Source organism: Raphanus sativus, unplaced genomic scaffold (assembly GCF_000801105.2).
Source record: "Raphanus sativus cultivar WK10039 unplaced genomic scaffold, ASM80110v3 Scaffold1163, whole genome shotgun sequence".
NCBI classification, from domain to species: Eukaryota; Viridiplantae; Streptophyta; class Magnoliopsida; order Brassicales; family Brassicaceae; genus Raphanus; species Raphanus sativus.
The window spans coordinates 1-24,651 of record NW_026616476.1 but is presented as its reverse complement, the minus strand read 5'-3'; the positions used below and the strand labels follow the sequence as shown (position 1 = coordinate 24,651).

General features: G+C 39.4%; 7 protein-coding genes across 9 annotated transcripts; 1 reads left to right on the top strand and 6 right to left on the bottom strand.

Moving 5' to 3' along the window:
• Positions 1 to 498: 498 nt before the first annotated feature.
• Positions 499 to 2,203, bottom strand: LOC108851914 (uncharacterized). 2 transcript variants are annotated; one of them, XM_018625389.2, is made up of 8 exons: positions 1,957 to 2,203; positions 1,782 to 1,863; positions 1,465 to 1,705; positions 1,313 to 1,378; positions 1,185 to 1,223; positions 983 to 1,105; positions 800 to 834; positions 499 to 719 (listed from the first exon to the last, which is right to left on the bottom strand). In XM_018625389.2, exons 1-8 carry the CDS (start codon positions 2,060 to 2,062, stop codon positions 686 to 688), a joined length of 726 nt encoding a protein of 241 aa, XP_018480891.1. In that variant the 5' UTR covers positions 2,063 to 2,203; the 3' UTR covers positions 499 to 685. The 2 variants fall into 2 exon arrangements, with proteins under 2 accessions (XP_018480891.1, XP_018480890.1); XM_018625388.2 differs by having other exon boundaries at positions 800 to 892; positions 1,957 to 2,187.
• A 200-nt stretch (positions 2,204 to 2,403) lies between these two features.
• LOC108854907 (deSI-like protein At4g17486) lies at positions 2,404 to 4,157 on the bottom strand. Of its 2 annotated transcripts, none has more exons than XM_018628590.2 (5): positions 3,981 to 4,157; positions 3,496 to 3,626; positions 3,122 to 3,409; positions 2,950 to 3,030; positions 2,404 to 2,852 (listed from the first exon to the last, which is right to left on the bottom strand). In XM_018628590.2, the coding sequence occupies exons 2-5, from the start codon at positions 3,620 to 3,622 to the stop codon at positions 2,701 to 2,703; spliced, it is 648 nt and encodes a 215-aa protein (XP_018484092.1). In that variant the 5' UTR covers positions 3,623 to 3,626; positions 3,981 to 4,157; the 3' UTR covers positions 2,404 to 2,700. The 2 variants fall into 2 exon arrangements, with proteins under 2 accessions (XP_018484092.1, XP_018484090.1); XM_018628588.2 differs by having other exon boundaries at positions 3,496 to 3,691; positions 3,981 to 4,155.
• Positions 4,158 to 5,257: 1,100 nt separating this feature from the next.
• LOC108854906 (ubiquitin carboxyl-terminal hydrolase 3) lies at positions 5,258 to 7,027 on the bottom strand. The gene is made up of 9 exons (XM_018628587.2): positions 6,873 to 7,027; positions 6,621 to 6,752; positions 6,497 to 6,541; positions 6,286 to 6,391; positions 6,132 to 6,190; positions 5,974 to 6,048; positions 5,816 to 5,864; positions 5,652 to 5,728; positions 5,258 to 5,506 (listed from the first exon to the last, which is right to left on the bottom strand). Exons 1-9 carry the CDS (start codon positions 6,945 to 6,947, stop codon positions 5,420 to 5,422), a joined length of 705 nt encoding a protein of 234 aa, XP_018484089.1. The 5' UTR covers positions 6,948 to 7,027; the 3' UTR covers positions 5,258 to 5,419.
• A 297-nt stretch (positions 7,028 to 7,324) lies between these two features.
• Positions 7,325 to 9,498, top strand: LOC108854905 (RGG repeats nuclear RNA binding protein B-like). The gene is made up of 7 exons (XM_018628586.2): positions 7,325 to 7,717; positions 7,969 to 8,251; positions 8,344 to 8,409; positions 8,488 to 8,599; positions 8,676 to 8,834; positions 8,918 to 8,968; positions 9,050 to 9,498. The coding sequence occupies exons 1-7, from the start codon at positions 7,570 to 7,572 to the stop codon at positions 9,296 to 9,298; spliced, it is 1,068 nt and encodes a 355-aa protein (XP_018484088.1). The 5' UTR covers positions 7,325 to 7,569; the 3' UTR covers positions 9,299 to 9,498.
• A 34-nt stretch (positions 9,499 to 9,532) lies between these two features.
• Positions 9,533 to 11,183, bottom strand: LOC108854910 (ras-related protein RABD2b). The gene is made up of 8 exons (XM_018628591.2): positions 11,026 to 11,183; positions 10,721 to 10,793; positions 10,591 to 10,638; positions 10,474 to 10,521; positions 10,313 to 10,384; positions 10,080 to 10,235; positions 9,878 to 9,981; positions 9,533 to 9,795 (listed from the first exon to the last, which is right to left on the bottom strand). The coding sequence occupies exons 1-8, from the start codon at positions 11,037 to 11,039 to the stop codon at positions 9,702 to 9,704; spliced, it is 609 nt and encodes a 202-aa protein (XP_018484093.1). The 5' UTR covers positions 11,040 to 11,183; the 3' UTR covers positions 9,533 to 9,701.
• Positions 11,184 to 15,058: 3,875 nt separating this feature from the next.
• LOC130503829 (uncharacterized) lies at positions 15,059 to 16,509 on the bottom strand. The gene is made up of 2 exons (XM_056998392.1): positions 15,754 to 16,509; positions 15,059 to 15,637 (listed from the first exon to the last, which is right to left on the bottom strand). The coding sequence occupies exons 1-2, from the start codon at positions 16,507 to 16,509 to the stop codon at positions 15,059 to 15,061; spliced, it is 1,335 nt and encodes a 444-aa protein (XP_056854372.1).
• Positions 16,510 to 17,758: 1,249 nt separating this feature from the next.
• Positions 17,759 to 20,079, bottom strand: LOC130503828 (putative glycerol-3-phosphate transporter 4). Its single transcript, XM_056998391.1, has 3 exons — positions 19,032 to 20,079; positions 18,314 to 18,832; positions 17,759 to 18,222 (listed from the first exon to the last, which is right to left on the bottom strand). The coding sequence occupies exons 1-3, from the start codon at positions 20,077 to 20,079 to the stop codon at positions 18,185 to 18,187; spliced, it is 1,605 nt and encodes a 534-aa protein (XP_056854371.1). The 3' UTR covers positions 17,759 to 18,184.
• Positions 20,080 to 24,651: the final 4,572 nt, after the last annotated feature.

Below are 24,651 nucleotides of genomic sequence, written 5' to 3'. Positions count from 1 at the left end.
TAAATCTTTTTTTCGTAATTTTATACAATTCGATTTAATATTTTAACCAAAAGAAATATATATTTTTAATATAAATTTTAAATAAAAATATTTCTTTTTGTCAGTATTTCTTTTATCTTTATTTTTACATTCAGTTAATTAAAATTAAGATATTGGTAAACAAATAATAAAATCTAAAAAATTTAACAAAATTTGATTGTTAAATAAAATTTAAATCTAAAAACATTTATTTCTGCGCACGGTGGAGGAAAACACGTTTACATTAGATATTAGATGACTTTCACAATCTTATAATTTGAATTTTGTTACCTATTATATGATTATTTATTAAAAGGCTTTTCAATATTTAAATATTCTGAAAATTATAAGTGTATCGACTAACATCTAATTACTTTCAAAACCTTTATCTGCCTAACACCAACCAGTCGAATCTTTTTAAACATGTAATTAATATCAAATTTAACACAAGATTTTTCTAACGATTTTAAATATTATCAATTATATTTGGATTTGGGATCAAATATGTTTTCTTATAAAATGACAGTGAGAGTCGCATGTTAAATAATTTACAAACTTGTCTGCATCAAGTAAGGCACAACGTATTTCACAACATCCTTGTACGATATCATAAGGTGGTCCCCTGAGACATTCACAAACTTCACTTTTCCGACAGCATCCAATGCTTTCAGACCGATCCAGTCTTCTCTGTATAGTTTTGTCTGAAGAAGAACACATTTTTAAGTTATTCGAAAAACAAATCTTCAGAAACGAAATGAGAGAGTGAGGCGAGAGATTTCACCTGTTGAGTTGACAACAGAGAATCAAACCCATCATCTGTATAATATCCAAACCAAGAAGTTTCTTTAGGGATCAGTGTTGTGTCGTTCTGGAACTGTTTAAGGATTAAGAATAACAAAATAGACTCAATGAGCTTACAAAAACGTGTTTTACAATTTTAAAAAGAAAGGAGACAGCAAAGTACCATGACAAGAACCAAGTTATGCAAGCTCACGAAACGGTCTTTAAAAGTGGAGTTTCTTTGGTCAGGTCTCTCATTGTTAAGCTTTGGTAGATACTTGGAGTGTCCCAAATACTTTGTCATTTCCTGAGAAAACCAAAGCCATTGTGTCTGATAACCAGAATCGATTTTAAAATAATTAATTTGGTTAAAGTAAATAACTTACGCCAGGGATCTTGACATAACCACTAGGAGCAATATGATCCTGCATTGTGATTAATTTAATCAAATCATGATCAAAGGAATTTGATCTTTGAACAAAGAGATATGGATATATAGAGTGTTGCTATATACTTGAACGAAGTCGTTGTAGATCTCTAACTTCATCAAAGCTTCTGCTATAGCGCAGAAAGGACCAGACTTCATCAATTACAAAACAAACACATGATAATTAGTACCATAGCAGATGGTGATTAAGAGAATTAGTGAAATTCAAAGTATTATACAGAGCATTTGGGAATTGCGGCAATGCCAGCATGAGGTCCTCCTAAGGAAACGTAGTTGACGACAGGAGGAGCATTGTCGCAAAACTCAATTAGACCTCTAGCTACTAAGTTTCCTTGAGACTGAGCAACAATGTTGTAACCTTGACTCAGCTCTTTCATCATCTTCACTTTCTCACATGCTAAACTCGCTTGGTGCGTTAGTGGCATGAACCATGAGTCTGCTTCACCATTTCCTATTTCTCTGCAAAACCCAATTAAAGACCATGAGTTAAAGAGAAGTTAAGTGTTTGTTAAAAAGGTTTGATGACACAACTTACAAGCAAGAGCCAGGAGAGCCGGAGAGGTTGCTTAGGAGTTGCGTGAAGTTACTAACTCCACCAGAGCATTTATCTCCAATTCCTGTTTTTTTTTTCCATTAATCAGTATTAATTAATTATTTCTTTTAATCGGAAAAGGAAAAACATAAAATATATTGAAGATGAGATTAATTACCGTGGAACAGTATAAATGGAATAGAGTTTGAAACCGGAACGGTTGAGAATAACAACAAGGTGGCCACCGTTAAAAGGAGAACATGTCGCCGGAGAATGTTGGCCATGAATTGCTGAGAGTGCTCCCTCTCTCTCTCTCTCTCTCTATATTAAACTTTTGTTCACCTTCTCTCTCTACTCTATCATATATGAGATTGCTAGTCAAAAAGGGTTGTTAGTTAGCTTTTTCAACCCTATTTAGACTCGAAATTAAATGAGACTACTTCCGTTTTAAACATTAGTAGATTTTATAACATCCATATGTTTTAAGTTTTTCATTCATTAACTTGGCAATGTTTTATCTTCATATTATTCAAGTATAAATATTTACTTTTCTTTCTGTATTTTTATATTTTTCTAGTTGTGAAATTGGTTTGTTTCTCTATTGATCAATAAAAAGGAAAAAAAAAACATACAATAATTTATATTAAAAGTAAGTAATAATATATGACGACATATCCCTGTTTTTTTACTGCGAAGGGTGGCTTTTGATTTTTATAAATCTGAAATATGTTTTTTTTTTACATTTCTAGAATGAGAAGAATACTAAACTGATTTTCTTTTCCAGCAGAACAAGCGCAGCAATAAGGAGACGAATATCACTTTACCCACTTTGGGCTTTCCATGGCTATATTTCTGTAACGAACACACTGCAAGTTCTGATGATTTGCTTCAGGAGGAAGAGTATCTCATCAGGGTATTACATCTACTCTCTGGTAAGTCGCACTGGTTTGTTTTGTAGATACACAACCTCCCCTCTGTCTGCTACGTTGTTTATGAGATGCTTCTCTGATCCTTCTTCTTCATCATCATCATCATCTGACACAGAAGATGCCTCTGAGTTCGATTCATCCCCATCTACATTTAGAAACCATTTGAAGATTTGCTTTAATCACACAAAAAAAAAAGAAGCATTAAAAACTCTCTCTTAAATTAGAAGGAGGAGTTTACTTACCAGAGAACTCAAGGCGTTCCGAAGGAGCACTAACAGCTGTGAGCTGAATGCTCTCCGGTAGAAGACAATTACAGAAGGAACCTAGAAAAAAAACTCAACAAAGAACACGATTGAGAGAAGAGCTAAGACACACTAAGACAGAGAGGGTTTGTTGTTTTCCTTTTTTTGTTACCTAGTCGGGCGAGACGATTGATCCAACCAGGAATAGGCTTACCCGTGAGCTGCAAGCAAACCTCTTCAGTGAAATGGTTACAGTTCTTGGCGATCAAATGGTAAGTGTCGCCGTGGTACTTGGAGGAAAGCTTCTCCATGTAAGAGCGGAAATCAGAAGGGGACATGGGTGTAGTTCCCAGGAGAAGAGAGCGTCTAAAGACGAACCCGGGACAGTTCTTAGGCTCTACCTCATATACACCACTCGATGAATACTCGTGAGCTCCGTAGCAATATTCCATACCATGAGCTGTTGAGGAAACCAGTCTTAATAAAAAAAAAACACTCAAAGCAAAGAGGGTATAAATAAATAAATAAATAAAACATAAGATTTACCTTCAATTCCAGAGTGGAAAATGCCGATTCCGAACCAATAGAGGTAATCGTTGACAGGGGTTAGATCATAGACATTGAGGTAAACCGGTGTCAGACCGGCCACCTTCTCCTCGCTTGAGCTCCACATTTTTCTTTTTTTTTTAACACAAAACTAATCAAATTTCAAATCATCATCCCTTTCTTCATAAACCAACCTCTGCAACAAGCAAGAAACAATAATCAAATGTTCGATGAATATCATTTGGAATTTGAAACAGATGAAAACTTGTTTTAGAAGCTAATGAGAGAACAGATCCAAGGATTTGATTCTAGCCAGCCACAAGTATGAACCTCTAAACGTAACAAGAAATGAGATCGAAGACGCAAAATCTTAATCTCGAATTGCAAATCGGGGGATAAGATCGGAATAGAGGCTCCCCGGCCCGTTTCTCTTCCTCTTAACATTCATTCATAGAAAGACGAAGAAGATGAAAGAGAGAGCTTACCTGTGACTTGTTTGATGAGATGATTCCGAAGAAAGGGATTTTGCGAGAATGATTACTTTGATCGACAAACAACAGTTACCCTTTTTTCTCTGTTTCTCACGATTTTCTCCTTTTTTCTTCTTCTCTAACAGTTATTTACCAAATAGACGAGATAACCCAGAAATGATCCCCCTAATATAAGTGTAAAGTGAACATTAAAATTCGATTTATCCATACATCGCTAATTCATACTCCAATAACATAATACTATATATATAGATATATCTCATATATTATTTGACAATATTTAAAATATATAATTTTTAATTTTGTACTAAATTATTTATCCCACTGGATACAATTATTTTACAAATATATATATATCATCAAATTAGTTACGACGGTAAAATTATTCAAAAGTTTCCACCAAAATGATAAAAAAAAAATTGGGTCCATGACTCCATGGTTTCAAAAACAGAATTTTTTATCGATCATTTTATACATTTGACTACATTTGGTCAATATGATTATTTAGTATTTAAAAAAAAATTGTTTTCCTAATCCGATTTTTCAAGTGAGTCTTGATCCAACCGATTAATTTTCAGGACCTGATTATCGACGTTAGTGTAATTTGAGAGCAACATAATCAAATCCGCAATCCTTACTACGAGATATCATATACCACTAGACGTATTTTTTTTTCTTTAGTTTGATAAATATATATATGACTGATAAATATTTCAAAATAGAACTAAAACTTTCACAAGTAGTCCACAAGTATCAAAATGATCAAAATAAACTCTATTAAAAAGATAAAAGAACATCTCTATCCCTAAAATTAATCAATCTATGTTTTGGATTTCTATTTTGAGAGGCTAGTTCAAAAAAAAATTCTGGGAGGAGGAAAAAAACATCTTTCTCTTAAAACACCTTTTTGAGGTCTCTTAAATTGATTTAACATTTACAAAAGTGTCACTAATATATTTATGACTAACAACATTAATTTGTTTCAATTAGTGAAACTTTCATCATTTACTTGCTTTTTAGAACTTCCGACATTAAATTTTATTAAATTTTCTCATTTATTCATTTTTTTTGTCAACCTTTTAATTTTATTATTTATTCTACCAATAACTTTTTTCCCCTTTTGAAACTTACCGTTTTAAATTTCATTACAAAATGATGTTTTTAAGACTTTTTTATTGTGCCTATTGTTTGTAAGGTTTAGTGTTTATGATTTGGTTTGTTGGTTTTCTATATTTCGATTTATATGTATCACTAATCTAGAAATGTAAGCATTCTCTTAAAACGGTGATCATAAACGTTAAAAAGTTTCATAAACAAGAAAAATAAGATTCAGAAAGCAGTAAAACAGAATCCACCTAGATAAACAATCTATGTGGATCATCGTCATAAACTAAAAACACAAGACTGATGAGGTTTGCTTCTAAAGAAGAGACTCATGTTCTCTTAGAGATGGCCATCACATTAAAGTTGAGCGTGTCCGGATTCTTCTCAATAATCTTCTTTATCACTTTCGCCGCATCCTGTATATTTAATAGCATCCAAAGATACACATCAGATATTAATGGAGGAATTGTTACACGCATCAAAAAAACACAAAACCCCTTGCATATTTCCCCGGAATCACTCTCCATGTATTGGTGGTAAAGCCTAAAAGGGTTTAAGTACCTTCAACAGGGTAGCTGGAGAGGAAGCACCATGTGAAACTGGTCCTGCTTTTCTTCCATCAAGTTCATAGAGCTCCCCTGCAATATATAATTTAGTTCCAATTCGGAAGAAATGAGTTCGATGCTTTCAGCACAGCTATTTATTTTTTCTGTGAGAGTGTGTACCGTTTACACAAGCTAAACAGATGAAATGTGTGTTCACATCTTCTGAAGCCTGAAGATGGGGAAAACGTTAATAAACCAAAAAAACAAATGGAACATCTAAATAAACATGTGTCTATATTCGTAACACATTGGTAATAATAGGAGGTATGAGTTTTTACCGGTGTTTCACCAGCTGTAACAGCTGCCGAATGGGCATCTTCAATTTGACTATCGTTCTCAAGAAACCTTCCACGCTAACCAACCATGAAGGAAACAACAAGAATTAGATGTATTCAAAAATATCAAATATAAGAGTAAAAAGAAAAGAAATAGAAACCTCCATAGGACTCATCTTGGCGGTGGTTTTGAAGAATTTATCCAAGAATGATCCCTCAGCTGAAAGATAGCAAACAAGAAAGTGATGATCGTCAATGATTCTTTACCCTTTGATCTCAAGAAGAAGCACAAAGAGAGATGTTAACAAAACTTACAAAGCTTGATTTCAGAGGTAATGTTGCCAATAGCATGAAGAAGACCAATGGTTCCACAAGCATTACCAACAGTTTGTTTCATGAAGTAAACTTTATCACTGTGCACCTATCATCCACCCACATAGAACCAGAATGAAACTAGGTTATTACAGACACAAAAAGGGTTCAAATTAATAAATCACAAGTCAGGTGTTGTCGATCAGAAACTCACCTTGTCCTTGATCTCCTTGTCTTGCTCGATTCTTTCTTCTTCACTCTATACACCAAAACATAGGTTCTTAAATCAATACAAGGCAGACATATTCAGAGACGGGTTTCAATTGATAATAAGAGACCTTTTTGGTGAGGGGGTAAAGGAAGAGAACAGCAAGGACAGGCTTTGGAACCATCTCAAGCAGTTCGTCATCTAGACCAAACACATCATTACACTCCACTTCATCTGGGGCAAGACCAAGCCCCCACAGAAACTGCACCACACAACAGTACGAAGAGAAAAGAAAATCACTGAATTGACCTAGAAGAATCTTCCTGGTTTTAGAAACGTTTTACTTTCCAATGATCGAATGCTTTGTGAAACGAGACAATACCTGATTCATAACATCGGGGTTAGCTTCGAGTGGAAGCCATCTCTTAGCTGATGAACTCTCGTCTACGGTCGCCATCTTAAGGATCGTCTGTCTTTCGATCGGTGTTCGTAGAAGAAATCAAATCTATGAAGAAACGAATCACTGAAAGAAGCTCCGTGAAGGAAGCTCATATACTCTTAAGCGGTGCTGTTAACGGGCCTGGCCCATTTAAGCTGTTTATTCACTGTACACGTGCCCACAGCAGATAAATGATTCATTAGATTAGACCATATTGCAGATACAATTTCGGTCTATAAACTGTCCCGGCCCGGCCCGGCCCAAACTGATTAATTTTAATCGTACGGAGATGAACGGCGTGGATTTCGTTTACAGTAGAGACGCGCGCAGAGGATAATCTACCGGAGTTTTTTTAAAGATTAGGGTATTTGACGAGGAAAGTATCATAGGCTAGGGTTTTGTTACTCTTATCGCAGCTTCCTTCTTCTCTCTCTCTCACACACACACACACACACACACACTTACTTTGTTGGGCGTCGAAACAACGCTGTCCGAATCATATCTTCTCGATTCTGATTTTTATTCTTTCTTCATGAATACGTATAGTCACTAAGTGTTTCTTCATCCTCAAAAAAGGAAAAAAAAAACAAATTCCTCAAAAAACAATAATCTCGGGACTAGCTGGTTTCTCGATTCATTAATGGCGACAGTTAACCCTTTCGATCTCTTGGACGATGACACAGAGGATCTCCACAAGCTCGTCGCGGCTAAGCCGTTGAAGGTTGAGAAACCTGCTCCGGTTCAGCCTGGGAAGCTGCCGACTAAGCCGCTTCCTCCTTCTCAAGCTGGTGAGTCTTTTCTCTTTGTTTCTATTTCTCAAGTTTTGATTGGTTCTGCTTGATTGAGTTTATAAAGTCAAACTTACCTTGTCCTGAAGAAATGAAACTAGTGTAATAGATAAAAAGAGTTTTGACTTTATTTGGTCGTTAGTTACAGATTCGTGATATCAATGAGTTCCTTAATTATATTTATTGAAATTATTACACTTGAATTTATTTATGAGATGTTACTTTTTTTTTTTTTTTTTTAATTTGATTAGTGAGGGAGGGGAAGAACGGACCTGGCGGAGTACGCGGTGGCCGTGGTAGGAGTGGTGGATTCAACAGGGAGCAAAGGAACAATGATGGGCCTGCTAACGAAAACGGATATGCTGGAGGCTACAGACGCTCTGAAGAAGGAGATGGAGCGAGACGTGGTGGGTCTTCTGTTGGTGGATACCGTGGCCGTGGTGGTGGTCGCCGTGGGGGCTTCAACAGTGGAGAGTCTGGTGACTTTGAGCGCCCGCGTAGGAACTTCGACCGCCAGAGTGGAACAGGTCACGGGTAAGCAAAGCAAAGCAAAAGCTTCTTTAAATTGGTACACCCTTGTAATAATAATTTTGGTTTGTGATTTGTTGACACTTGTTGTTGAGTAGAAATGGGTTTAAACGTGATGGAGCTGGCCGTGGCAACTGGGGAACCAATGAGGATGAGATTCCTCCGTAAGTTTTTTTTTTAGATAAATCATTATTGTGTTTTCTTCGGTCGTGAAAATGAACTCTTATTGTTGCAATCACTAGAGTGACTGAAGAATCCGCAGCAGTAGTGGTGGAGGGTGTTGAGAAGGAAGGTGGTGAAGCAACTGACGCAAACAAAGAGACACCTGTTGAAGAGAAAGAGCCCGAGGACAAGGTAACATATTGAGCGCTTGTCTCATCATTGTGAAGTTGTTATGACTAATGGTGATTTTACTGTTTTTTTTTTGTAGGAGATGACTCTGGAAGAGTATGAGAAGGTTTTGGAGGAGAAGAGGAAAGCTCTGCAGGCAACAAAGATTGAGGAGAGGAAGGTTGATACGAAGGCGTTTGAGACCATGCAACAGCTCTCAAACAAAAAGAGCAACAACGACGAGGTCTTCATCAAACTGGTGAGTTTTTAGTATTTTATTAATCTTGTATTATATAATAGAGTGTGTGCTTATTGGACCTTGAAATGGTGTTGTTATATCAGGGAACAGAGAAGGACAAGCGCCCAGTTGAGAAAGAGGAGAAGACCAAGAAGGTTCGCTAGTTTACTTACTCCCAAGGATTAAAGCATTTTTTTGTTCAAAATCTATCTCATGCATATTGTGAATTATTGTAGTCGTTGAGCATAAATGAGTTTCTGAAACCTGCGAATGGAGAGAGGTACAGAGGAGGAGGGGGTTACCGTGGTGGAAGGGAAGGACGTGGAGGTCGTGGACCAAGAGAAGGAGGTGAAGGAAGAGGTCGTGGACCAAGAGGAGGAGGAGCCGATGGAGGAGAAAACCAGAGAGCTGCTGCTGCACCTAAAAGGGTCGCTCCTGCACCAAAAATTGAAGACGCCGCACAGTTCCCTACTCTAGGAAAGTAATGGCTCTCTTCTCTCTTGGTCCTTGAGCATCTGTGTCTGCACTCTTTTGGTTTTTGTAATCTCTCTCATCTGGTTTGGATTTTGTTCTTCTGATTCGATTGTTATTGTTATACCCTTCGTTTTGTTCTACGAACCCAATTTTGGGAGTTTTTAATATTAAGTTAAACAAGGCAGAAAGAAAAAAATCCATTCTTCGACCATTGTTTCTTTCTTAATGTTTTAGCTTTAAACATCATTGAAAAACACCACTTAGCAACTAAGTTTATTGTGTTCCAAGTACATTACAAAGAATTGAGAAGCTTTTGGACATAGTGATTGAAAAAAAAAACAAAGAACATAAAATGAAGAAGAGAGACGATGTTCACATTCGGATTAGATAATATATGTGTTTTCCAAAAGAGAATTAAGAAGAGCAGCAGCCTGATTGCTGGTTTACAGGTTGTCCTCGGATCTGGACGGTTGCTGGCTTGGATCCTCCTGAAGGATTACTCGCCATTCTGCAAAACAATCCGGACTTAGTCTACTCTACAAGTGTGACCAAATCTATGAGCTCAGTTGATGGGTGAATAATAAATTTACCTTGTCTTGATTGCAGCAGTCATGGCCATGAAAGCTTCTTCGACATTGGTAGCATTCTTGGCACTTGTCTCCAAGAACGGGATCCCAAGTTCATCTGCAAAAGCCTGTGTTGGCAGAACAAAACATTACAGTAAATCATCAAAAGACAAGAATGAAAGACCTTAACTACTGTGACGGACGAACTTGTGAGGCATAATTTTACCTTGGCAGTTTCAGTGGAAACAACTTTCTGTGATGTGAGATCGTTTTTGTTGCCAACCAGTAGCTTGTTCACATTCTCACTGGCGTAGCGGTCGATTTCGTTTAGCCATTGCTTGACATTGTTGAAGCTTTCTTGGTCTGTTACATCGTAAGTCACCTTACAAAAGAAAAACAATTCAGAGAATTCTATTGATGGGGATGTAAGATAATATGGAGTTAGAAATGTGAGCATACAATGATCCCATGAGCTCCTCTGTAGTAACTGCTGGTGATCGTTCTGAAACGCTCTTGACCTGCCGTGTCCCACTGCATAAAATTGGTGATAATAATAAATAAACAGAGTGAGCGTACAAATTTCAATCCGAGTGATCTGAAACCACTCAGGACAAACTTACAATCTGGAGTTTGATGGTCTTTCCATCTTGTTCGACAGTGCGGATTTTCTACAAAAGATCATTACAAAATTAGATTATACCAATAACCAATTTGATAAGTGGAAAGAAGAGGCTTACAAAGTCAACACCAATGGTGCTGATGTAGCTATCCAGGTAGGAATCGTCCTGTTGAAAACAAAATAAATAAAAGACACCAATCCAAAAGAGCAACAACAACAGCACTTAGTAATAAGTATAGAGAACTTACAGCAAACCTTAGAAGCAAACATGATTTGCCAACACCAGAATCACCAATTAGCAAAAGCTTGAACAGATAGTCACTGCAGTAGGTAAGAACAGAGAATCATCAACTATAGTTTTTAAATCGAAAAACATCTGTGTGTGAATTCAAGAGATCTCTCAACCAAATTTCTTAGATCTATTACGATCCACGATATCGATCAAACAGAATTATAACAAAGCCACAAAAACTGGTCATTCATCAATTAGAAGCTAAACTACTACAGAGACGCTGAAATTGATCTGAAGGAATATGATGAGGAAGGTTCTTACTATTCAGGATTCATGGGGGATCGAACTACCGGTAACAACAAAGAGGAGATTCCGCCGATCCTTCGTCGGTGAGAAGCGCGATTGAGAGACGTAAACGATGGCTATGTGTCGACGTCGTGTTTAAATACGTCCTTTTTCTTTTAATTGCTGACGTGTCCTTCCTTCAAAACCAACTAAGCCCGAAAGAGTATCAGTAATTGTCGGAAAGATAAACGGGAAACAAAACTCTAATAAGTTTTTTTTTTTTTTTTTTTTTTACTTTAAATTTCCATTTATTCATTTATTCAAAATGTACATCAGAGACAGACATACAAGAACTACAAAAGCTATTACAAACCTTAAAAATGAGAAAACCAAGAAGAGAGCAAAGAAATTGGAGGAGGCCGACCGGAAGACCGACGAGAGAGTATATCAAGCTTGGCTCTAATCTGGCGGGAGATGTCAGCAACCAGAGCAGAAGCCGGCCGAGGTGTCTGAGAATGGATCCTTGCATTCCTCTCTTTCCAGATGAAGTACAGAGCAGCCTGGAATGCAAGCTTGATGATTAAGGCCACATTAGAGTTTCCTGTCGGCCTCTTTACCCAACGAAGAGCTTCCGCAAAGGAGGGAGGAGGAGAAACATTGCACCTTGAGTAAAAGAAGGACCAGACCTGAGCACTGAAGGTACAATCAAAGAAGAGGTGTTGTCGATTTTCTTGAGCTTGACCACAGAGAACACACAAGGTAGGAACCCTCAAGCCCCAAGATACTAACCTATCTCTTGTTGGTAATCTATCATGAGCAGAGACCCAAGTCAGAAACGCATGTTTGGGAATGTACCCCTTAAACCAAACTGCCGCATGCCATTGCACCTCCGGAGCCTGATCAAACAAATGGGTCCACATTCTGGAAGTAGAGAAAGATCCCGTTGGAACCTCGTCTCCTATCTTCCACAAATACTTATCATCCAGCTCAGAGTTGACAATACCATCAGGAGGAGGAAGGCACTGTCTAAGCATTAAGAGAGTTGGGTTCCTACTACGAGAGCGCGCTAACCACCAATCTCCTTGAGTAATAGCCTCTCTCACGACTGCATCACGAGCAATACCCGAGATCCTTGGACCACTGTCACCAACAATATTAATCAAAGGACCCAACATTGTCCAGTTATCTTCCCAGAAACTGGCAGTGATGCCTGACCCGACATCACATATCAAAAAGGGTCTGGCATCTTCTCTGAGTTTACACAAAGCTTTCCAAACCCAGCTACCATGCTGAGTAGAATCAAGAGTCCAGAAGTTTTGAGAGCGAATCAGGTTTACCTTAACCCACGAGACCCACAGAGAACCCGCAGAAGTAAACAGGAGCCAAATCAGTTTAAGCCCAAGGACCTTATTCCAATCCCTGAACCGCTTGAGGCCCAGTCCTCCACATCTCTTAGAGGAACACACAGTCTCCCAAGCTACCCTTGCTCCCCTAGCTCCGCTAGGTACTCCTTTCCAGAGAAACCCGTTACACAAAGACTCGAGCTTACGAAGACAACTATTCGGTAATAGGAATATTGAAGCCCAGAAAGTAATGGTGGAGTAGATCACAGACTGTAACAACTGCAACCGACCCGCGAAAGATAGATGTTTTACTGTCCATGAGGACAGACGAGCATAAATCTTATCAATAAGTGGCTGGTAGTCCGAGTCAGTGAGCTTCTTTGTCGTCAAAGGAACACCGAGATACCTCACTGGGAAGGAGCCTTGCTTAAGGCCATACGTCTGAGCTATGTCTCTGTTTCTCTGCATATCGCCTCCATCAAAGAACACATCAGTCTTCCCTCGATTAATGCCAAGCCCCGAGACCTCATAAAATTCATCAAGAATACGGAGAAGGCTTTGAAGCGAGCTCTCGGTACCATCAAAGAACAAGAGGACATCATCAGCAAAACTCAGATGAGTAATGAGTGGAGCCTCACACTTGGGATGAATGCCGAAAAGCCCATTTACAGCTGCCTTGTCTAAAGATTTGGACAGGATGTCCATCGCCATCACAAATAAAAGGGATGAAATGGGGTCACCTTGCCTTAGACCTTTTTTCCCCGGAAAGCAATCTAGCAGCTCCCCGTTGAAAGCGATACTGAAGGCTGGGGTAGTAATACACTCTCTGATCCATGAAATAAACGTCTCCGGAACGTCTATAGCAATTAAGACATTGAGCAGGAACTCCCAATTAACATTATCATAGGCCTTCATCAAATCTATCTGTAGACATCCCCGAGTGATAGGACCTCGTTTATGAAACCCCGAGACAAGTTCGGAAGCAAGCAAGACATTCTCACAGAGATATCTACCCTTAACGAAGCCGACTTGATTGGACTGAACGACGTCAGGAACGAACATCTTGAGCCTCTTCTTTAGAATTCTTGCTATCACCTTGTACACCGATGAGCAACACGAGACCGGCCTAAACTTAGACAACTCGTCGGCTCCAGTAACTTTAGGGATAAGAGCTATAGTGGTCAAGTTGAATTTCCTGAGCAAACGTCCTGAGGTGAAGAACTCCTTAACCGCAGCTATAGAGTCCTCTCCCACTACCTCCCAAGCATCTAGGAAAAACTCCACAGGGAAGCCGTCTGGACCAGGCGCTTTACACTTCGGCATAGAGAAAAAGGTATCTTTGATCTCTTCCTCCGTAGGAATCAAAATCAAGGCCTGAGATAGGGTAGCAGAACACCGGAAGGGCTGTAGCTGCCGAATGCCATCAACTGATAAGGGGGAGACATCGGCATTGGCTGATCCCAGCAGGTTCTTAAAATAGGCAACTGACATTTCTTTAATCTGATTTTGATTGTGGATCCTGATACCATTAGCATTTCTGAGGAACCTGATAGCATTCCAAGAACGATTAGCAATAACCGCCTTATGGAAGAACCTCGTATTCGCATCCCCTTCACTCAGCCATCTTATGCGAGATTTCAACTTAAAGAAGTTCTCTTGGGCAGAAGCAAAGAAAGACCAGGTTTCCCTAGCCTCATGTTCAGCTCTAATCAGAACCTCATCCGGCTGAGTGAGCATTGATCTCTGAATATTCTCCAGCTCCAAGAGAGCATCCTTTGTTCTCTGTTGAATATTGCTGAAACCTTCCCTATTGACCCTCCTGCAGCAGTCTTTCGCTCTTCCCATTCTCTGGCCAAGCATAAACATCTTCGAACCCACCATAGTCTGATTATTCCAGGATTCGCGAAGCTGAGGGAAGAAACTGGTATGAGTGGAGACAAAAGAAAAGTACTTAAACCCTTTTCTCCCTGTAGAGGCCTGCGGAGATAGCGAGATTAGAGCTGGGGAATGGTCAGAATCTCCCGGCGGATCAAATATCGCAACTGATTCTGGATATTTATCTAACCAGGCTTGGTTCACCACCACCCTATCTAACTTCCGCAAAATAGGATCTTCTGGTCTCCCATTAGACCAAGTGTAGAAAGTACCTCTGCTACTCAGGTCTGAGAGGCCATTAGACTCGAGAAAGGATCTTAGTGCTTCCATGCCCCTTAGGGGAAGGTCATAAGGAACAATCGAATAATGTTCATCCGCTGACAGAATTTGATTTAGATCCCCTGCCAGCACCAAAGGACATGAATTAACAATCGAGGATGAGCACACTTCAGACAGATCTGTCCAGAGACGCCGCCGTTGAATCTCACAGTTAGATGCATAAATGAAAGCCACTGTGAAACTTTCAGACGTAGCCGGATTGAAAACCCCACATAACACAAACTGGTCAGACTTCTTGTAGATAACCACTGAGATAGAAGGATCCCAAACCACCCAAATCCTTCCTAACTCCGAAAATGAGTAATTACATTCTGATCTCCATCCAGGAAAGGCTGACTGCAAAATACCAGACGCATTAACCTCTTGAACCCGCGTCTCCAAAATTCCCCCAATGAGAGGTCTATTACTAGTAACCCAATCCTTAATAACCCGTTGCCGAGGAAGACTGTTGAAACCTCTAACATTCCAAGAAAAAAGCTTCATTATTTATTTACAATAAGAATGAGGATGAGTTAAAAACGATTCCTTCTCCCACCCGAGGAAAGTCCCCGAATAGAAGAAAAAAGCTGAGATGCCGCTGCAGTTGGAGATGAACAATTCAACAGGGCTTGGCGCCTTAAGTCTTTCCTCGCTTTCCGCGCTGCTGCAGGAGAAGGCAAGAAAGGTCTCTCAGCTTCTGGATCCGGAGGAGATAAACCAACACCCTCTACTGAAGGTTCGTCATCCACAGTCAAGGAGGAACCAGGATTAAGAGGGAGAGTCAACGTCTTTGAAGCATCAGACCGATGAGAAATCACACGCACTTTCTGAGTCGAACCCTTACTTAACGCCTTCTTTCCTTGAACCAGTGTTTCAAAAGATGAACCAACCGGAGGAGGTAAACATGGAGCCACAACCACCTCCTGAACCACAATCTCCCCGTCTTCAATCTCCTGACCCACATCCTCTGAAACCTGAGCCACAACCTCTGAACCTTCTGTAACCTGACCCACAACCTCTGAAACCTGAGCCACAACTTCTTCTGTAACCTGACCCACAACCTCTGAACCTTCCAGCTGCACCTCCGGGTCTTTAACTAGCACCTGAGACACCTTCGATTAGGAAAGTTCTTGAAACCATTCTTCAGGATTGGATTAGGACAACAGTTTAGCAAGTGACCAAATTTACCACAGTTGCAACATTGAGGAGGAAGTCTCGGATAAGAGACATCTATTTTAACTGAGTAACCAAGAGAATCCCGTACTATCACTGCTGATGGGGGCGGAGCATCAAGAGATATCTCCACTTTCACCTTCGTATCACCAAAGTGGAATGGGTCCAAACGAGACTTCTCCGTATGAAGTGGTTCGCCTATACCACTGGCTATCACACTAATACCATCCAACGAGTACAACTGAGGCGGGACCTTCTTTAGAACAGCCCATGTCGGAGCCGAAACTAGATCCTCAGCTTCCAACGATGCATCTGGGTTCCAAAGATAAACAGACAGCGCGCAGTTGGCGACTTGCCAATATCCGACCTCCAGAATCCACTCACGAAGCTGGACCGAAGGAACATAGATGAGACAAGCCGTAGATGATACTGTACGAACGATAATGTCTCCCTTCTTCCCCCAAATAGGGTTTAGATCTGAGAAAACTTTACCGGAGATCGGCATACGACCATGAAATTTGCAGAGGATATGGTCTTTCCATGATTCTGAGGCGTTTAAAATCACTGAGGGTGGGGCTTGGACCACCGGAGTACCGTCTTCCTCAAAGGTTGGGGAAGAGATCTTCCTGAGGTTTCTGAGTGAGGATTTGAACCGCTGAGCATACGACGGAGCTCCCTTAGCAGGAATCGTCGGAGGAATTGAGGTTTGGGACGGAGTAAATGAAACAAGAGGCGGGAAAGCTGAAGGAGAGAGGACCCCTTCATCAGGCGGGTCTGGCGTGGGAGACGGAGCAGGCGCGGAAGACGACATCGGCGAACGGAGAGGAAGAAATTTCGGCAAACGGCCGAATGAACCGATATACGAAAAATAATCTAGATTCGGTACTATATAAAACTGAATTGAATATTAACCTCTTTAAATTAATAATCTATAAATTAATATTTTTATAAATTAATAAAATTTTATAGTTTTAAATTGAGTTTTTTGTTCAATTAGTATCTCTATAAATTAATTAAAATTATAGTTTTGGTGTAGTTTCAACATTATTAATTTATAGAAATTTCACTGTATTTAAAAAACTGATGTCAATATATAAAATATTAAACCGATCAAATAACATAAACCAATTAAGTAAAATATAGTATTAATATAGTTCTATGGATACTATATAATAGAATTGATAATATATATAGTTTATCTTATTGATGTCATTTTCATTTTTAATACATTAATTTGAATAGTTAGATGTTTTGTTTTAAATAAAAGTTTTCATTGACAGAAATTTATGCTAAAATTTTGTTATTTAATCTTATTTTTATTTTAAGAAAACTATAATATTTATTTTTTATTTTAAATAACTATTTTTCTTAAAATTTAATTAAAACAGAAAATATTGTGTTTTAAAATCTTAATACTGAAAATATTTATAATTTTAATCATATAAAGTAAGATATTATAAAAGATAAAATATGGTTAGTTTTTAATATTATAGCTGATTAAACAAAAAAAACGATAATATATAAACCAAGCCAAATTAAATTTGATATGATTTTAATATGATAACTAATTTTTATAAACTGAGATATTTAAAAAAAAATACTGGATCAATATTCGGATTAAACAACCCCAATTATACATTGTGTTCCGCATCACCATCAACCACTATGATAGAAAAAGGAGAGGCTAGAACTAGAATGAGAGACAGGAGTTCAAGAAGACCAAAACTGTTACAAAGCTAATCTGTCAAAGAGCAGAGGAGTCTCAAACTATATGAAAACTTTGTTCAAAAATAAAAGTAAGACTCTTTTCATATTTTAAAATAATTATACATTGATATTTATTGGTAATTGAATATGAAAATTAAATCTAGATATTGTTAATTTTTTTTGTTGTAAGATTATAATGATATTTTTTATCAGCTAGACTATAATGATATAAGTTCCAATCTTTCAATGTTACAAGAAAAAAAGTTCCAATCTTTCAACAAGTGTTTTTAATAATCAGTTTGTTCACTCACATAAAACAAGGAGCATCAATCTTTTAAGGTAGTTGCATCCAGTTTGATGACAAAACTCGGAAGAACTAACGAGAAAATGTGGACACAAAGGTATTTTACAAGAGCAGTAGTTCCTCAAGAATATTTGGTACTCAAACTGAGATAGTGATCAACATTCTTTAGACGACCCGATTCTGAAACAATAGGACACAATAGAGGTACCGATTCTGTCACAATAGTATTCTCCATATATGCTTTAGTCTCAAAAAGCTGTCGTTGAACTTCTTTTTTCTCATGACGTTTGACTGAAGGAAAAGCTTCAAAAGATAATCATAGAAGATCTCAAAGAATATCACAATATACCCAGACTGTCAGACATTCACACAAAATACAACAAACTTGTAAGTTCCTCTCCAAACCCTTATTACATACAGGACAAAACAAAACTGCAAACAATGGCTTCTGTTCCCACAGCCATTCTCCTCTCCATCATATTCTATCGTTTAAGAGTGGTTCAGATGCAGCAACTACAAAACAAACAAAAATAAAACTCAGATTAATTAACGTTTCTGCAAAATTCATTCTGATTAGCAAAACAAAAAATTGGTGCATTATTACCTTCATCAACATATCCAAGTTTCTCTCTAATTTCAGCAATAACAAGACGGGTCAAAAGCAACCCAGCACAAAGAGCCCCAACGACCAACATATAGAACACAGCTTCCCAGCCCAAAGTCGAAAGAAACCCGGTCAGAAGAGGACCCAAAGCCGCACCAGCAGATCCCGTCCCATCAATAATCGCAGTCACGGTCGCGAGCGCCCTCGAATCCCCTTGCAAAGACTTGTGCGTTCCGAGGTCCGCCGAGACCGCGGTTGTGATGAGTGCATAAGGTCCATTCACAAACAAACCGGCAACCATCATGAGAACGACGTTGACCGTCTGAGAAACACCTCCATAGGAATGGTACACGAGCATCGCTGGAATCGCTGCGTACATGAACGTTGCTGCGGTCGTAGCTCTTGCTTTGAATTTATCCGAAATGTAGCCAGCAAGAATCCCACCTACGATGCCTCCAACATCAAATAGTGTGGAGAGGTTTCCCGCTGTTTTCACAGACATATACTCTCCACCAATAGCTACAAATTAAAAAAAAAGCATGTAAGAACTTTATCCCAAATACTAAAACCATGATTAACCCCGGTCTGAAGTTCTTAGTTTCGGTTAAGAGACGGTTTTTAATTTTTTTAGATTTAAAAAAAAATGTCAAAGCTAAAAGATCGGGGTTAATCATGCTCTAAGCTCTCTGATCTGATCTCACTATCAAAAAAAACTTACTTGTTTGGCTGAGATAAAACGGTAACCAGTACAAGAACGTGTAAGCCACCAGCTTGGAGAAGAAGAGACACAACGCAAATGGTATAACACCAGGAATCATACAAGCTTGCAAAAGGCCAACACTTCTTTTATTCTCATACCTAAATTCACCATCTCCTTCTTCTACACTTCCTTCCTCTTCTTCTTCTTCTTCTTGATCTTCGACGTCTCTGTCTCTCTTAATGAACTTACCGGAATTAGAATTGATACCCGGAAACCCAACATCCTCAGGATAAGCAGCCAAGAACAAGTAAACAAGAACTCCTCCCAAAGACATGACAAAACCAGGAGCTATAAAAGACCAACCCCAACCGTATTGAAGAACACCAGCAGCTATCAAGGAGCCACAAATGTTCCCAACGGAAGTATGAGCGTTCCAAATCCCCATTATAAGCCCTCTCTTCCTCTTCCCGAACCAGTTTCCAACAACAGCCACGACAGAAGGCCACCCCGTCGCCTGAAACAGCCCCGCCGCCATCTGCATCGCCAGAAAGAACCAAAACGCGTGTACGTTCCAGAAATAACCCATCCCGAACAGACCGACGAAGAACCCGCTCCCGATCATTCCCCAAGTCAGAAACAGCCTGAGATCCAAAGTATCGCCCAGATGTCCAGCGACGTACATTCCCAGCGAGTAACAAGCGAGAAACGCCACGTCGATCTCTCCTAGCCTCGACGTGCCACCTTTCCCGTTAAACGGTTCCCATCCTTTGGACTGATCATCATCATCACGGTTTGCATCCGCTTCTTCCTTGACGAACACGTTTCCCAATGGCCAAGGATGCTCGTTGATATGGACATGAGCTTGAGGTGGGTTGGTGTTTGGCTCTGGGTGTAAAACGCTTTTGACTATGCTGCTGGGTTTTCGAGAGGCGTGATAACAAGCGTACGCGATGAAAGTGATTAGTAGAATCACGTAGCGAAACGTCTTTGGGCTCCAGTTTCTTCCTCTGATTCTCCTCAGGAGCAGAACCCCTGGTGGTGTCTTCCTCTTTGAACCTATAGCCATCTTCAAAAAAAAAAAATATCTCCAAATAATGAAAATAATCGTGAAAAAATAATCAAATACTTAAACCCATGTTTGTGTGTTTGAGAAATCAGAATCACGAATTTTAATTGGACTGGTAGAGAAAGATTAAAGGTGAGAGAGATATTGGCGGGAGGTAGAGAAAGAGAGAAGACGACGTCATATGCCACGTCATCCAATTCGTTACGGAAGAGCCAAAAGGCAGAACACGTTGACCACTTTGGTTTGTATGAAGCGACAGCGCCCTGACCGACGTCATCTATTTTTTTTTGTCCACTTTCAAGTGACAAAGTGAGCTCTGTTCTTGTTAGAAATATTCCTTTTTAAGCCCTTTCTCAAAAAAAAAGAAAAAAATATTCCTTTTTTTTTGTTAAAGCCTGTAACTCACGGCATGCACATTCTTCTGAGAAAGCAAAAGCTGTTAAATATATGTAGAACTGGTCCTTGTTTGATAATTAATGACATATGAGTCATGACCTCTTTAGAGCTTATTAGGTCGTGTTCATGTTTTATTCCTTTTAATTGGACTTTGTCATATACTGATTCGAATCTCGATTTTGATTTTGTGGAGGTGGTACACAACTTCGTATTATCATATAGATTATCCTAATTCTATCTAGTGAATCAATGATTTGTCTAGATAAACCGTTGGAATTGTATATATATTCATCATGTTTGGTTATTTATTTTATTATCTCCATTTTTTTAAAAATGTGACAGATATCTCTCGGTCTTCGGCAATTGGAATCATATAATAACTACGAACAGTATTTGTATCCATGTTTTGTTTGACAGTAGATATATAATTTTTTTTTGGTTAAGGAAGCATGTACCTGGACAGCTCTAGGTGTATTTATCCATTAAACCTCAACAATCTAAATACGGTACTTCATTTTCTGCATTTGGGGTGGTTTACATGATACGGTATCTTCTCATCCTATACAAAAAGGAAAGAAGAAGCAGAAACTTCAAATACCAAGAAGCGAAACCCCACAAAAGGAGAAACTCTGGAATTTTCAAGTTTAAAATGTTACTGAAGTCTAGAACTTCAAAGATCGATTAAGAACCACAACAAAGAATAACTCTCTTTATTAATCTTGAGAAACTAACTCAAAACTCAAGAACAAAATCAATCTCTAAAATCCCGTAAGTAATGCAACATCTTTGCACCTACTTATATATAAGTATTAGATAACTCCTAATCTTATTTAATAAATCTAGATAAATCCTAATCCACTTTGTAGACCATATCTCGGTGGGATTAGTATAACTTGATCATTATCTTATTTCAAGCTTATCCCAACATTGTCCCCCTTAAGCTTGAAATCTCTTTCTCTCACATCTCGAACTCCAATGTATCTCCTCATCTCTTTGTACTTCAGCTTTCCAAGTGACTTTGTGAGTATGTCAGCCTTTTGCTCAATCCCAGGAACATGCTCCACATCTACCTGTTCATTCTCTACACATTCTCGAATAAAATGGAACCTCCGATGTATGTGCTTACTACGCCCATGAAATACTGGATTCTTGGTGAGTGCTATAGCCGATTTGTTATCTATCCGAATGGTGACCTTCTCGCAGCTGCATCCAGTAATCTCAGCTAGTAACTCCTGAAGCCAAATGGCTTGTTTTGCCGCCTCTGTTGCTGCCATAAATTCAGCCTCACACGACGAAAGTGCTACCGTTTCTTGCTTCTGTGAACACCAGGTAATAGGACACTTCTCAAGATAAAAAATGTGACAAGTGGTGCTTCTCCCATCGTCTGCATCCGAGTTGTGACTGCTGTCACTGTAACCGATCAGCTTCATGCCATTTGCTCGTTCATATGTAAGACCGTATGTTACCGTTCCACGCAAGTAACGCAGAACTTGTTTGAGCAACGCATTGTGAGATTTCCTCGGCTCCTGCATATATCGACTGAGCATCCCTACAACAAAAGACAGGTCTGGACGCGTGTGAAGAAGATAGCGTAAGCATCCAATGCTTCTCCTATACTCCCTCTCACTGACTTGTTTCTCGTTTGGTCCCTTTGAAAGCTTCAAGTTTGGCTCCATCGGTATATGGCACAGATTACAGTCACTCATACCAGCTTCTTCCAGAATCTTAAGCGCATATCTTCCCTGAGACAAAGTTATCCCATCACTGTGCTGAGATACTTCGATACCTAGATAGTAGGATAACCTTCCAAGGTCGCTCATCTCGAACTTTGTAGCCATCTCTTGCTTAAACTCACATATCAACCCCAAGTTTGAACCTGTGACCAATAAATCATCAACATAAACCGCCACTATCAAAAGCTGCTCGTTCTCCTTTCTCTGATACAGAGACGGCTCCTTCGAACAACGAACAAAGTTAAGGCCTCGAAGTATCTTATTCAACTTGAAGTTCCACGCCCTTGGAGCCTGCTTGAGTCCATAAAGTGCTTTGTTAAGCTTGTACACTTTACTTTCACTTCCTTTAACCTCAAACCCCTCTGGTTGTCGCACATATACTTCCTCTTTGAGCTCACCGTGAAGAAAGGCAGTCTTAACATCAAGATGGTGTACTTCCCAGTGGTTTGAGGCAGCAAGAGCTATGATAAATCGTATGGTCTCGATGCGTGCAACAGGCGCAAACACCTCGTCGTAATCGATCCCATGTTTCTGTACATATCCCTTGGCTACCAACCTCGCTTTGTACTTGCTTATGCTCCCGTCTGGATTCCTCTTAACCTTAAAAACCCATTTGAGTCCAATGGCTTTAGCTCCATGCGGCAACTCAACCAAATCCCATGTTTTGTTTTTGACTATAGATTCAATTTCGTCCTCACAAGCTTCTACCCATTCTTTATGATCTTTGGCTTCATTGAAGTCCCAAGGTTCCTCGTTGATCATAATCAACAGTCGCTCTCCTTCCAACTCAGCAAGACATACATAGTCATTAAGATACTCAGGTTTCCTACGATCACGTGTTGATCGTCTTAGAGTCTCCTGCTCATCATCTTCGTCCTCTGTTTCACTCACTTCTCTGTTTTCCTCCTCTGTATTTATATTATCTCCTTGTTCACTCATAACTCGAGTTACTCCATCTTCTTGATCATCTTCTTCCTCTGTTTCAGACATAATTTGATCGCCAAGCTTCTCAAAGCTTAGTCTGAACATCCCAGTGTTACTGTCTTGTTTCCCATTCCAGTTCCACTTCTTTCCTTCATCAAATACGACATCTCTACTGACAGTTATCTTTCGGCTAGTAGGATCTAGGAGACGGTAAGCTTTCGATCCTGGTTCTGTGCCAAGATGAACCAGCATCTTACTTCTGTCATCAAGTTTCTTTCTCCCAACCGTCTCTGTCCTTGCGTAACCTATGCAGCCAAAGACACGAAGATGCGAGAGATTCGGTTTTCTTCCTCGAAGAACTTCATACGGCGTCTGTGGAGTTGCCAATGACCTCGTAGCTACTCTATTAATTAGATAAGTAGAGTGTCTCACTGCTTCTCCCCAGAGGTAGTTTGGCACATCCATATGCTTTAGAATGCTTCTAGTCATCTCCATAAGCGTTCTATTGCGTCTCTCAACCACACCGTTTTGCTGCGGTGTATACGGTGCAGTAAGGTGTCTCTTGATGCCGTTTTTCTCGCAAAACTTCTGGAATTCATTTGATGTGAACTCCCCTCCTCTGTCAGTTCGGAATGTTTGAATAGTTGCTCTTGTTTCCTGTTCCATTTGTGCCTTGAACATCTTAAACTTATCAAACGTTTCCTTCTTTTCTTTCAAGAGAATGGCCCACATGTAGCGTGAATAGTCATCTATGATTACGAACACATATCTCTTCTGCGCAGGTGTAGGGGGCGTGATTGGTCCGCATAGATCGCCGTGTATCAACTCAAGAGGTAGAGTTGCTCTAAACATGCTTGCTTGAGGGAAGCTCTGTCGTGTCTGTTTTCCTCGTAGACATGACTTGCAAGTTTCTTTACTCAATGCTATCTTTGGTAATCCAACTACTAGCTCTTTGTTTGCCATCAACTTCATAGTCTCGATATTAACATGTCCCAACCGTGAGTGCCACTTATCTGTCTCACTTGACGCAATCATCTGTAAGCACTTAATCATATCAACTTCGATAATCACCTTGTATAAACGATTTCTAGCCCTCTTTGTCTTAGTGATCACGTTTCCATTGCGGTCATACAGAGTTAGATAATCATCTTTCATACGAACTTCACACCCAACTTCTGTGGCCTGCCCCAGACTTATGATATTGGACTTCAAATCAAGAATGAAGTATACGTTGTTGAGAACCTTCTTATCACCATTCTTCAGCAAGAACCGTACTGAGCCTTTCCCTTTTATTTCCACACGCGAGTCATCCCCAAACTTCACCATTCCATTAATCGTCTCATCAAGATCAAAGAAGAATGATCTATTTCCACTCATATGGTTGCTAGCTCCATTGTCTAGATACCACAAGTAGGTCGAGTTCACATTAGTCTCAAGTAAACTCGGTTTCACCTTCTGCTCGTTAAGATATACCACCTCGTGTAGCATCAAGTTGTCAGCCTCTTGTGTGTCATCTTCC

Bases quoted from the DNA above. Each gene is read 5' to 3' on its own strand.
- LOC108851914 (XM_018625388.2), bottom strand. From the start codon at position 2,062: ATGGCCAACATTCTCCGGCGACATGTTCTCCTTTTAACGGTGGCCACC. The intron at 1,706-1,781 runs GTAAGTTGTGTC...TGGGTTTTGCAG, and splicing joins GGCTCTCCTGGCTCTTGCTT to AGAAATAGGAAATGGTGAAG. The intron at 720-799 runs GTGAAATCTCTC...GTTCTTCTTCAG, and splicing joins CTCTGTTGTCAACTCAACAG to ACAAAACTATACAGAGAAGA.
- LOC108854907 (XM_018628590.2), bottom strand. From the start codon at position 3,622: ATGTGGAGCTCAAGCGAGGAGAAGGTGGCCGGTCTGACACCGGTTTAC. The intron at 3,031-3,121 runs GTAACAAAAAAA...TTTTTTTTCTAG, and splicing joins CAATCGTCTCGCCCGACTAG to GTTCCTTCTGTAATTGTCTT. The intron at 2,853-2,949 runs GTAAGTAAACTC...TTCTAAATGTAG, and splicing joins GGAACGCCTTGAGTTCTCTG to ATGGGGATGAATCGAACTCA.
- LOC108854906 (XM_018628587.2), bottom strand. From the start codon at position 6,947: ATGGCGACCGTAGACGAGAGTTCATCAGCTAAGAGATGGCTTCCACTC. The intron at 5,865-5,973 runs GTAAAAACTCAT...CCCCATCTTCAG, and splicing joins TTACAGCTGGTGAAACACCG to GCTTCAGAAGATGTGAACAC. The intron at 5,507-5,651 runs GTACTTAAACCC...TTAAATATACAG, and splicing joins CTCCAGCTACCCTGTTGAAG to GATGCGGCGAAAGTGATAAA.
- LOC108854905 (XM_018628586.2), top strand. From the start codon at position 7,570: ATGGCGACAGTTAACCCTTTCGATCTCTTGGACGATGACACAGAGGAT. The intron at 8,252-8,343 runs GTAAGCAAAGCA...GTTGTTGAGTAG, and splicing joins CAGAGTGGAACAGGTCACGG to AAATGGGTTTAAACGTGATG. The intron at 8,835-8,917 runs GTGAGTTTTTAG...TTGTTATATCAG, and splicing joins ACGAGGTCTTCATCAAACTG to GGAACAGAGAAGGACAAGCG.
- LOC108854910 (XM_018628591.2), bottom strand. The intron at 10,522-10,590 runs GTAAGCCTCTTC...GATCTTTTGTAG, and splicing joins GCACCATTGGTGTTGACTTT to AAAATCCGCACTGTCGAACA. The intron at 9,982-10,079 runs GTAAAATTATGC...CTGCCAACACAG, and splicing joins TTTCCACTGAAACTGCCAAG to GCTTTTGCAGATGAACTTGG.
- LOC130503829 (XM_056998392.1), bottom strand. From the start codon at position 16,509: ATGTCGTCTTCCGCGCCTGCTCCGTCTCCCACGCCAGACCCGCCTGAT. The intron at 15,638-15,753 runs GTCTCTTATCCG...TCCTAATCGAAG, and splicing joins GTTACTCAGTTAAAATAGAT to GTGTCTCAGGTGCTAGTTAA.
- LOC130503828 (XM_056998391.1), bottom strand. From the start codon at position 20,079: ATGGCTATAGGTTCAAAGAGGAAGACACCACCAGGGGTTCTGCTCCTG. The intron at 18,833-19,031 runs GTAAGTTTTTTT...TTTAATTTGTAG, and splicing joins GTTTTATCTCAGCCAAACAA to CTATTGGTGGAGAGTATATG. The intron at 18,223-18,313 runs GTAATAATGCAC...TTTGTTTTGTAG, and splicing joins ACTTGGATATGTTGATGAAG to TTGCTGCATCTGAACCACTC.